Source organism: Exophiala bonariae, assembly GCF_035927105.1.
Source record: "Exophiala bonariae strain CCFEE 5792 chromosome Unknown scaffold_33, whole genome shotgun sequence".
Lineage (NCBI taxonomy): Eukaryota > Fungi > Ascomycota > Eurotiomycetes > Chaetothyriales > Herpotrichiellaceae > Exophiala > Exophiala bonariae.
In genome coordinates, this window is record NW_027042508.1 from 190,680 (window position 1) to 201,587 (window position 10,908).

General features: G+C 49.3%; 4 protein-coding genes across 4 annotated transcripts; 2 read left to right on the top strand and 2 right to left on the bottom strand.

The window, feature by feature from the left end:
- Positions 1-593: 593 nt before the first annotated feature.
- On the top strand, positions 594-2,014 carry LTR84_008731 (uncharacterized protein; the record flags this gene model as incomplete). Its single annotated transcript, XM_064852276.1, has 2 exons — positions 594-1,163; positions 1,220-2,014. 2 exons carry the CDS (start codon positions 594-596, stop codon positions 2,012-2,014), a joined length of 1,365 nt encoding a protein of 454 aa, XP_064701550.1.
- An 849-nt stretch (positions 2,015-2,863) lies between these two features.
- LTR84_008732 (uncharacterized protein) lies at positions 2,864-4,247 on the top strand (the record flags this gene model as incomplete). The annotated part of the gene is made up of 2 exons (XM_064852277.1): positions 2,864-3,380; positions 3,703-4,247. 2 exons carry the CDS (start codon positions 2,864-2,866, stop codon positions 4,245-4,247), a joined length of 1,062 nt encoding a protein of 353 aa, XP_064701551.1.
- Positions 4,248-4,960: 713 nt separating this feature from the next.
- LTR84_008733 (uncharacterized protein) lies at positions 4,961-7,869 on the bottom strand (the record flags this gene model as incomplete). Its single annotated transcript, XM_064852278.1, has 2 exons — positions 4,961-4,971; positions 5,028-7,869. The coding sequence occupies 2 exons, from the start codon at positions 7,867-7,869 to the stop codon at positions 4,961-4,963; spliced, it is 2,853 nt and encodes a 950-aa protein (XP_064701552.1).
- A 1,367-nt stretch (positions 7,870-9,236) lies between these two features.
- LTR84_008734 (uncharacterized protein) lies at positions 9,237-10,719 on the bottom strand (the record flags this gene model as incomplete). The annotated part of the gene is made up of 2 exons (XM_064852279.1): positions 9,237-10,099; positions 10,158-10,719. 2 exons carry the CDS (start codon positions 10,717-10,719, stop codon positions 9,237-9,239), a joined length of 1,425 nt encoding a protein of 474 aa, XP_064701553.1.
- Positions 10,720-10,908: the final 189 nt, after the last annotated feature.

The window sequence follows — 10,908 nt, forward strand, 5'->3', positions numbered from 1 at the left end:
TATCAGACTGACATGAAAATTGACAAGTTTGAGCTTTTCACATCGCGTTGATTGTTGGTCAGTACGCGTCTGCCTAGGTGATTTAGATGCGGGTAAAAGAGAGGCTTTTACGCGTCGTGCCGGGCTGATCACCTCTGAACCCCACCACGTCTCGAGCAAACCCTCACGCTCCAAGCCCACCCTCGCCGGGGCCTGCAACTCCCAAGGGCCAAGGCGGCCTTTCTTCCCTTAAAGACCACGCGACTTCCCGGGAGGCGCCACGCCCAAAACCACTGCAAGTCCACGCCCACGCTGGACGCCGCCCAAAGGCCTGCCCATTACCCATTACCCGCTACCCACTACCCACTTTACAAACCTGGGAGGACCCTCGTCCGATACAACTCCCACTACTACACGACTTGCACACCAACACAACACGCGTCGTCGTGTCCTCACAAACCACATACTAACCACCTACCTGTTGTTGCTACTTTGTCGCTTGTCTCCTCATCTCTATTCTCCCTCAACAAACCTATCCATCATACCACTCTCCAGAGAAATAGGGCATGACGACTCTGGTTGAAGCTGATACCATTCCGCATTATGCGTCAGTCATGGAGGACAAGGGCCCACCACCACCACTCCCACTCCCACCATCGCCATCCGAACCTCTGACATCTGCCCCTGCGCCCTTGCTTCACAATTCGGCTGCACATTTCCCCTCGAGTTCGCAGCAACCCGCTCTATTTCAGTCCGAGTCTAGTACCGAGACTGCCGCTCAACCCAAATCTCTGGCTATCACAACTTCCGATGTATCCTCGTCCAACAACAATACCTTTCCACCGCCGTTCAATCATGATGACTCGACAACCTCACCCTCCTCTGCCATATCAAGTCAAGCCGAGTCACAGGCCACTGGCTCTACAGATTTGTTAGACAGAAAACCGCTTCAAATCGTGGAGAATCTCAAAACCGAAGCTACCCATGACCAACGCTCACTATCAACCTCTCAAAGCCCTGAGCCTACATCCTTATCGGGGACCAAGAGAACTGCAACCGGGGAATTAAAGAGATCAAGTGTCAACGGCTTAGGAGATGTTCTCGCAAATTCAAAGTTCACTGGCCATGCTCGTAGTGCGAGTACCTTCTCCAATGGGAGCTACAGCAATGGGAATGTTCTCGAGGTATGTCATTAGCCCGCTTTGAAGCTACTCTTGTTCCCAATTTAATCAATTCATAGGTCTCACAACAACTACGTACCAAACTTAAATATGCCATGATCAAGGTTCAGAATGGTTGGCAATCCAGAACTTTTGACGAGGTTGAGTCTCTAGCATCACAATCGCCCCGATCGACCGTTTCTGGGTTTCAATCCTTCAACGATTCCAAGTCGTTACTCTCCCCTCGGACCGTCATGACCAGGAAGTACCAACGTGAGTCGAGTGACAGCGATTCCTCCGACAGCACTATCGCTCTGGAGAATCGCGGTTTGGTCAATATGATGGCAAGCCCTCAGCCTCCCTCTCGTCGAGCTTTAGCTCCCCCACTAGATATCATGCCTGGCTCACGACGTCGACCAACCCCCAATGCACCCTTTCACGGCACCCATGGCCCTCAGATCCAAACCAGGCATCTACATTCATCACGTCCGAACAACAGTCAACGAACTCCAAGTCAGAATGCCGCTATGGAGGCGGATGCAGTTGAGACACTTTTGTTCATGGCCAGCCCCAACAATTCAGGCTACAACCCTTCGAACCGTGGATCTCAGGAGTCATCCTCAAATCGTGCAAACCAAATTTTCGCTTCACAGACATCTCCTCTTCGTACTCAATTCAGTCAAACCTCAATGACGTCGCCGAAGAAGGTTGCATTTTCCGAGCGAGATCTTTCTACTGCTGCCGCCGATAAAGCCGCCCTGATTGACCGCATGTTGGATGACTTATCCGATGATAGCGATGGGAGTCTCGAACGAGCTTTCAGACTCGCCGATAAGAGCAAAGCAGCGGCAGCAGCTCATCCAGTCTCAATTTGATAACATACATTTCCGTCCGATGTATCCATGTTATTTGGCATGTTGTGCATTCATTCGCTATTTTGGCCTGGCCTACCTACATCATACCCCCAGTGGAATATTTGTTTAGCATTTTTTGGGAAGATAGCCTCCTCCAGTTGAGTGAGATGGCCATGAAGAGACGACCTGATCAAGTTTGTACAGTTGGGATTTTTGATTTGGATTTTCAATCGACTTTTTGTTGCATCTGGGAGACACGATAGTGTCATTCGTACCCTACGGTTTGGAAGACCTTGGAGAGGACCTAGGATGGGTATTTTGCGACACCTTGACCGAGAGTTGGTTCAAGGTTTATTGGACATAAGTCGATATTGACTGACTCAGGCGTTTAGCTTTGTTCCCGGGAGTGGAACCAATTGATCTTTAAACGTTACTTTCACGCTTTCACAGTTCTCCAACAGCCTCGGTCGAGTCGTTCTTTTCCATTTCCTGACTCTGCACAAACATACCCTGTTTCCCCGCATTTTGAGGCAGCCCTTTTCATACTCCATAACATCCTCCCAGACTCGATTCAGGGTCATTTCGACCCAACAACGTGCCTTACTCTGTTGTTATTTTCACTTGTTATCCCCAGCCGCCTTACCATTCCCCTCGGTCCCTGGACAGGTTTCCGAAATAGTGAGCCAGATCCAGGTCGTCCGAAATTGGATCCTCGCATTGGAATATCAGTCCCTATACCGAGGTAGGGATTTTCTCTCGACCATAATATCCTCTCAAGCGACAGAGTGTAGGATATAGGAGCTTCACCACCCTAACCATTCATCCAAACCAATCGCCACCACACAATAAACTCCGTTTCAATCCACAAACATGGCTGAATCTGGCACCAACGGCATCAACGGCACCAACGGCCACGCCACCCCATCTCCAGCAGCAGCAGCATACCCAGCAACCGACTCCCCAATCGGCAACATCGCCTCCCTGCACAACAAAGTCGCCTTAATAACCGGCGGGAGCAGCGGCCTCGGACGCGCAATCGCACAAGCCTACGCGGCAGCAGGCGCATACATCGTCAGCGCCGACCTACAGGAGCAGCCACCACGAGCGCCCGTCGTCGAGGCCGCTCTGAACAGCGACGTGAAATCCGGCGCCAGTGTGCCTGCCACGGACCTTGATTTCAGCACCCCGACCGTCGAGCTGGTGAATCGGCGGTGGCCGGCCAGGGCGGAGGATGCCAGTGCCAATGCCAGTGGTGGCGTGAAGGGCGAGAGGGAGAAGCGTGCCGTCTTCGTCAAGGCCGATGTTACGAATGAGGACAGTGTCGAGAATATGGTCAAGACTGCCGTCGAGACTTACGGCCGCTTGGATATTATGGTGAATTGTGCTGGTATGTTTTTTCTCACTCGTCCTTTCCCTTGTTGCTTCTTGCTTCGTTTGCTCGCACCCTGTATCTCTGGAACGGAAATTCCTGCCCGAGGCTAGGTTTGGGACCGGCATCTCGACCATGTCAAACACTGAGCGCCAACTATCTGCCCGAATGAATGGTGGCGAGCCATCTCGACTTCCCAGGAGCAACCGTGTCCCACTCTCTCATAAGCGTCTTTTCTCACGGAGAAAGCTCTCCTCCTCCTTCCACCATGCTGACCCAAACTCCTCCACCTCCCCTACAAAACCCACAACTGACCAAATCTTTCTTTCAACCCCAACAGGCATATCCGCCGAATCACAACACCGCAGCAGCACCGGCTCCTTAGCCCGAATCCACGAAACACCCGTCTCGATCCTCGACGCCTCTCTGGCCGTGAACGTGCGAGGCGTGTGGCTGGGGACGAAACACGCGGTCCGACAATTCCTTGCACAGGACCCAAGTCCCACGTCGACATCGCGCGGCTGGATCATCAACCTCGCATCTATCCTGGCGTCGACCGGCCTGACGGGCGCATCGAGCTACTGCGCGTCCAAGGGCGCGGTGCTGAACCTGACGCGCGCGACGGCCCTCGAGTACGCCGCCGACAAGATCCACATCAACGCCATCCAGCCGGGCTTCACCGACACGCATTTCCTCGAGACCCTGTATGCGACGGCGCCGGGCGGACGCGAGGGCGCCGGGAAGCACCTGAATGTTCTGCATCCGTGGGGCCGCACCGGGCGCGCAGAGGATATTGCCCGTGTCGCCGTCTTCTTGGCCGGTGAGGGCGTCAGTTGGGTTACCGGTAGTAGTATCGTTGTCGATGGTGGCTATCTGGCGCAGTGAGTGAGTGAGCTGTGGATTGATGGGTAGGGTGGGGTGGGAAGTGATTCGAATGAACGCCTGTGTCACGACGTATGCTTTTGACGGGGTGTGTGGTTTGAAGTGACCCGTTGTTAAATAGGGGTTTGAGATGCAAGGGTTGTATCTGCAGGAGATTAGGAACAGGAGCACGTAGTTGGTGGCTTTTTCAGCCACGCTCTCGAGATGGCCTTGAAGGATGCAAGCAATGCATACATACTATGCTTCTAGCTAGAATACCATCTACAGCAGAGCCATCGATGAAATATCATGAGCGCAGGAAGTTGATGTCAGTCGAAATGATACGCACACTCTACGGTACAAGTCGAATAAATTTTACAACAAAAAGCATCATCATTAGAAACTGCAGGCATTAAAACGATGGTTTTGGATAAACGCTCAATCACGCCTCAAGATGCCTGCCAGCGATAAATTTCGCTCCCAATTTCTTCATCCTTGATCGAATACACGGACAACTCCAACCATCCGGTGCTGGAGACACATACGCCTTTTGTTCCCATAACCAAAACATCCAATGCTCAAGCATGCATTGTTGATAATGGTGACCAACTCAGCCAGTCAATCGAGGTTTGTTTCCCAGCTATCGGTCATCCATAACTGGCAACCTAAGATCTATCATGCTTCGAACTCTTTCTAATGGTGCAAAGAGAGTAATCACGCAGTGCTCTGACGAATCATCAATTGTAACCTGTGATTTTGTTAGCGTCATGGCTATATCAAAATATGATTTACGGGAGCACTTACTTCTCATAGCATCGGTAAAGCCTGTACCACCTTTGAGATCGTTTTCGAAGCTTTCAGCAACATCAATGACACGACGAATGTGAACCATACTCAACGGTTTCTCTTCATGGATAGCCAATGCCTGTGCTGCACGGACCAGATTTTTGATTTGTCGACCATTCACATCTCGTCGAGCCAAATCAGATAGATCGCTATCATTGATATTTTGGACTTCCATACCCTCCTGTTGCCTAACTCGATCAATGAACAATTTCCAGACAGTGCGTTTGGCTTTGACTGTCAGATCTTGGAATCGGAGAGACAAATGAATTCTGGACACAAAGGCAGAATCAAAAGTCTCCACCCGATTGGTTGTCAAGAACAAGATTCCTTGGAAGTATTCGAGCAAGCGCAAAAAGATACTGACCAGGGCATTGCGATGAATATCGTGAATGGAACGTTGCTCGAGAAAAACATCAGCTTCATCGAGTAACAAAATAGCACCCCAACTGTGCGCAATATCAAGAATATTTTGCAATTCCTTTTCCAATCGCGTAGGATCTGTCCCAAGATCACCAGCTGATACCATGTAGAGTGGGCATTTCAGGAGATCAGCAATCCCTTCGGCCGTAAGTGTCTTACCAGTACCAGGTCTCCCATGAAGTACGGCAACCAGACCACGACCTTTACCAGAGATGATATCATCAATACTCTTGTGGGCGTGGAAGGCATGGCTTGACACCAAGGCTTTGATGATATCCTTTTGATTCTCAGGAAGGACTAGGGTATCGAAAGCATCTTCATTGTAGACGATGTCGGAGATGCCTGATACAGTGAATTCGAGCCATAATTTCTCTCCGAAAGCAAAGCCAAGGACAATAGGGCTTGCAATCAAGAGTTCTTCCTCGGAGAATTCATGACTGTCTTGTTTCTGAATGGCGCGAGATGAGTCTGCATCAGCATCAGGGTCATTCTTCGAGTTGACCACAACAATGACTGTTTGACCATTGGGCATTTTGACTGCTTTGAAACGTTTCCTCTCTTGGATTGTATCCTCGGATGGTGTGTTCTGATTGTTGGCTCCTTCGTCCGAGCTACTTGCCTCACCACACCCACAATCGCCATCTGAATCATCCCCGTTGTTTCCCTCAAGAGAATCTTTCTTGACGGTACTGACCGGATAATTAGGATTGATGCGACGATGAATTGCGGGGTCGACCATGATTCTGCCGTCGATATGAATCTTCAGGATCTGCTTCTTGCGCTTGGCATATGCCATGCCTTTGTGATAGCGATAATTCATGCCTTGAAGTTGAACGAACTTCTTGCCACGTTCAATGAGGTGTTCACGAACCTCCTCGGCATCTTTGTGATACTGAAGTGGAAAGCATTCCAAGGACGAGATCTTGCGGACGCCTTGAAAGGATTGAACTTCGGTATGTAGTGTTCCCATACCAAATGATTTGCCGTCATACTCAAGATATCTTCCCTCGACATTGTACCATGAACCCTTCATGAAGTTTGATTCTTTGGTTGCAAAGTCAATTTTGAAGGCACGACCTTCTTCACTATCACCATAGGTTGAGCAATATGCAATTGCATTGGGTTTGAATAAAGCCCATAGAAGATCAAATGTGATCTGGTTGTTCTCCAGCATGGGATAGAGAGTCTTCTTGGTTTCCGCAAAGTCCTTGTCAAGGTACCTAACCATGACCCGTAAATGCTGTGCCTGAGTTGTGAGATCTTTCTTTTCTTTGCGCTTTCGAGTGGTTGCTGATTGATCCAGGGTATCGGCGTATTCTCTCATCTCTTCCAAATGAAGGAACAGCATATTTGGGTCCATGTGAAGAGTCTCCCCCACCAGACTGACACCTTTCACATGTGCCATGATGTGTTGGAGAGAGTCTTTCAGGGGTTTTGATTTGATATCAACAATGGTACCCTGGTATTTTTGCTCCCAATCGAATTTGCGACGAACAGTGAAGATGTACTGATCCCAAACGGCTTCTCCTGTGTTCTTTGCAGTTTCAGTTAGCTTGAAGTTATGAATGCCCTGGTCCCAGAGCTGATCCACACGTTTGTATGCAACCTTGGAGGCACGTTTGGCGATTTTCTGCTTGTGTTTTGGTGGCTTGATTTCCTTGACCAGAGCACGCTCTTCGATACCACTTCTGTGCTTAAGAGGAACAGGCATTCTGTTGACAACTGGGTTGATCTGACCTCGACCTCGACCTAAACCCAAGGCTGGAGGGTGTGCATTTGCAAACCGGAGATCTTCCAATTGAGCCTTCATGGTTCTCAATCGGGCCGAGTTGGGGTCCTCCTCATATTCGATATGATCTGAGTCGTCATCGTCTCTAGCCTTCTTTCCAGCTTTCCTTGCAGATTTGAGCTTGGAGACTTTAGCTTTTGGCGGGGGCTCTTCAACAAAATCACTGTCTGAGATATCACTTTTTTCCTCTTCTGCCGCGGCGGCCTTGGCTGCGGCTCTCTTTCTCGCTTTCTTCTGCTTCTTCAGAAGCTTAGACTGCGCCTTGAGTTTCGCTTTCAACTTCTTGACTTTCAGCTTCTTCTCAGCTGGAGAGTCGCTTGAGGAGTCACTATCCGACTCGGTGGAGGAGTCGTCACTGGCGGAGGATAGGTCAGATGATTCGGAGGAAGAACTTGAGCTGCTTTCACTTGATTCTGATTGCTTCGCTTTTAAGGTGTGTTTCACTTTTCGTTTGGAGGTTGCTGCATGTTTCTTACAGGACTTCTTTTGATCTTTGGGGGTATCGATGGTGTTGATCTTGGTGATTGCTGATCGATCAGTGGCAGGCTCAGACTTTTTGTTCTCGGTAAGAACCGAAGTGGTCTGATCCATCGTGAGGGAAAGATGGCTAGTACACAGCGAGAGACGGTGTTGAAAAGACAAGAAAGATGATAGCACAAGCAGGGAGAGCTAATGATGACAAGAGCTGAAGGATGTTGATGAGGAGTGTTTGATCAGAGGTTCAAGTTTCAGTGTGGTTGGAAGACAAAACAGGTAGGCATCAACTTTCAAGTGCGAGAAGTGAATGTATTATTAAGTGAAGACCAGTCAATTCTGGTCCCTGGTATTGTCTAGTCAGGCAGAAGTCGAGACAGATATGAAAATAATATTGCAAGCGACTTTCAAGTGGAGGCCAAGGATGGATATTTGACAAGGCGAACAATAGGCAGACAAGTGAATGGCTGTGTAAAGGACGATGAGAAGTACGGGATTTGGATTGGACAAGATGGAGAAAGATGGATAAAGATGGAGGATTCAATTAGCAAGTGTCGTCTGCTGCCTGGGGTTGCTTGTTTGATGATGCCAATGAATGGTGTTGATGGCGGTTGCCTCATTCTCAATGAGCCAACGATTGCGGACATGGTACGTGTCGATAGACCAGGGTTGGATTTTGGCCTGGAGACTCAGGCATCTTCAGACTTCAGACATCTGACCCCAAAACCCGTTGACAGTCATGACAAGCCTCTCCCCCGCAGAAATGGTAAGAAGGACGGTTCTGGTTGCGGCAACTTGCAGATGATCCACCGCTCGAGCTCAATTACCAGGGGGCAGCCACCTAGAAAACTGGTGGGCACCGACCTGCGGATGCGCCTAACCGTGGAATCTGAGCTTTCTGAAAGCCTAAACCGCCTGTGTGGAACCTGCTAGTGTTTAACTAACTCCGGGTCGCACGGTCAATGCTGCAGATTTGTTTGGCTGATCGACACACAAATTCCGCCTCTCTGGGTGCGAGTTGCAAGGGCTTTTTAACTGAACAGCGCCAATAACACATGGTTGACAAGGGTTGTTTAGCTAAACCGGACAATCCTTCCTCCCATCAGAATTGGAGAATTGGTTAAAAATTACACGACTTGAGTTTGGCCACTTCATTTTCTCGCGGCTAGCCACTGCATCAGCTAATCGATATGCCAAAAGCAAGATATACTCGTACCGAAACGTCCAGCAAACTCAGACAACCAGGACCTTCCTAGTTCGACCCTTCCAACAATCTGAGTCTTGTATCTGGGATATGAGTAGTGGTACTCTCGAAGAGGATGTCACATCGTCTGCACCACTGAACCACTGAACCAGGCCCAGTCAACCTTCGTTCAGAGGTTTATTCCATCAAGGTTGCACGTTATCCCCCGTCCCCTCAATTCATTTGGCTTTCTCAAACCCGTACGAGATACAGAGTAAACCCGTTTCTCGGGACGTGCCGATCAGTATGCCGCTGGTGGTGCAGCTGGAACAAATCTGTCCACCTGGAGATCTCTGATATCATGCAGTTTCTTTGCCTCAAACGCGCATTTGGGATTACCACATTCATTACCCTCTCTTATCCACGGACAGACATGACCAAAGAAACAGTCTCGAACTCGACACTTTTGTCCATTGCCGCAAGGAATGGTTCGGGCCTTGTGCCTAAGTGTGTTCTTCATGATATTATCGATCCTCGAGTGGTCAAATCTACAATTGTATGCTTCACAATTGTCACGGAGATGATGTTCATTGCAAAGCTTTTGTATCTTGATGCGTTTCTCAAATTGTGCCATCTCACTTGCTGAAGGGGGCCGGATCTTCAGATCAATTCTCTGTCCAATTCGATTGATTGGGATCCCTGTCTTGACGTCAAGTGCCACGGTCAGTTTCTCGGCTGGTGGAGTTGGGGATTTGATAGCTGTTGGGATTCCAATTGATGCTGAGACAGGCGTAAGTTTAGGTGGGACAGAGATTGATGAACTTGTTCGACTTGCAGGAGGTGTGAGTTCGGTTTCCTCATAGTGTGCAACCTCGTATTCTGAACTCGGTCCATCAAACCCAGGAGCATTCGAATAAGCTTGAACCTTGGGTGTGGTGTTTAGTGGGAGTGGTTGAAAGACGGTTTCGAAAGCGGTTGTCTTGAATGGCAAGCTAGCATAGGCTTGGACAGATCTGGCGCTGGAAGATTGGTGAACTAGGACTATTTTGGGTTGTGCTGGAGAATAACGATATTTGTCTAGCTCAGCAATGTATCCATTATCGTGTGTGACAGCTAGGAAGATCTGCTGACACTGAACGTTTTCGGTATAGAATCGGAATGTGTCTAGAAAGTACTTGAGTTGGTGGGTGGTAGACAAATTCGAGCCTGGACTGAAGCTCACCTCTTAATTTTGCATCTGCACGTTCCTTGCCCGGACCACAATCAATGAATTGAAAGAGACGTTGTCCTTGGGAGAAGGAGTAGAAGAACTGGTCTAGTTGAGCAGGATGATCGAGGTAGCCAGCATTGACCAGCGCTCTAGCAAGGCCAACTTTGTTGGCATAGACATTCACGACAACATCGTAGTTTGAAGTGTTGCTGCTTAAAAGTCCTTGTTCTTTGAGATGGTCAACCACTTCGGTGTAGAGATCATTGGCCGCCTTGGAGCCCCCGGAGGTGGCAACAGCTTGATACAAGGCCTTCTGGAAAATATATCCATCGCCGTCGATGAGGACAACAGAATACTTTCGTTCAACAGCGGTGGTGGCCTCTTCGGCTTTTCTCTTCCATTCACGGCGAGTGTGGCGTTCATCGTCAAGATCACTCTGAACCGTTCTCAATTCCTTTTGTGCCTCAAAGAGGGCTTGTGCTAGATGTTGCAATAACTGTTCACGCTGGATATCAGTTGCCCGAAACCCCTGCAACATACTCTCGACGCCCTGGAGATTAGGAAGGCCCGCCATCTTGAAATTTTGGTCTGGGCGACGGGGAAACGCGTCGCAAAATGCAGATTTCACGTAGAATCAAAGGCAAGAACAGAGGCAGGTGAGCAGAGACGACGGAAATAAGATCTGGGTCAAGGTGATGTTCACTGACCCGCGACCAAGTGAATCTCCTTGCGCGCGTGAAGGTGACAAGTCAAACCTGAATGA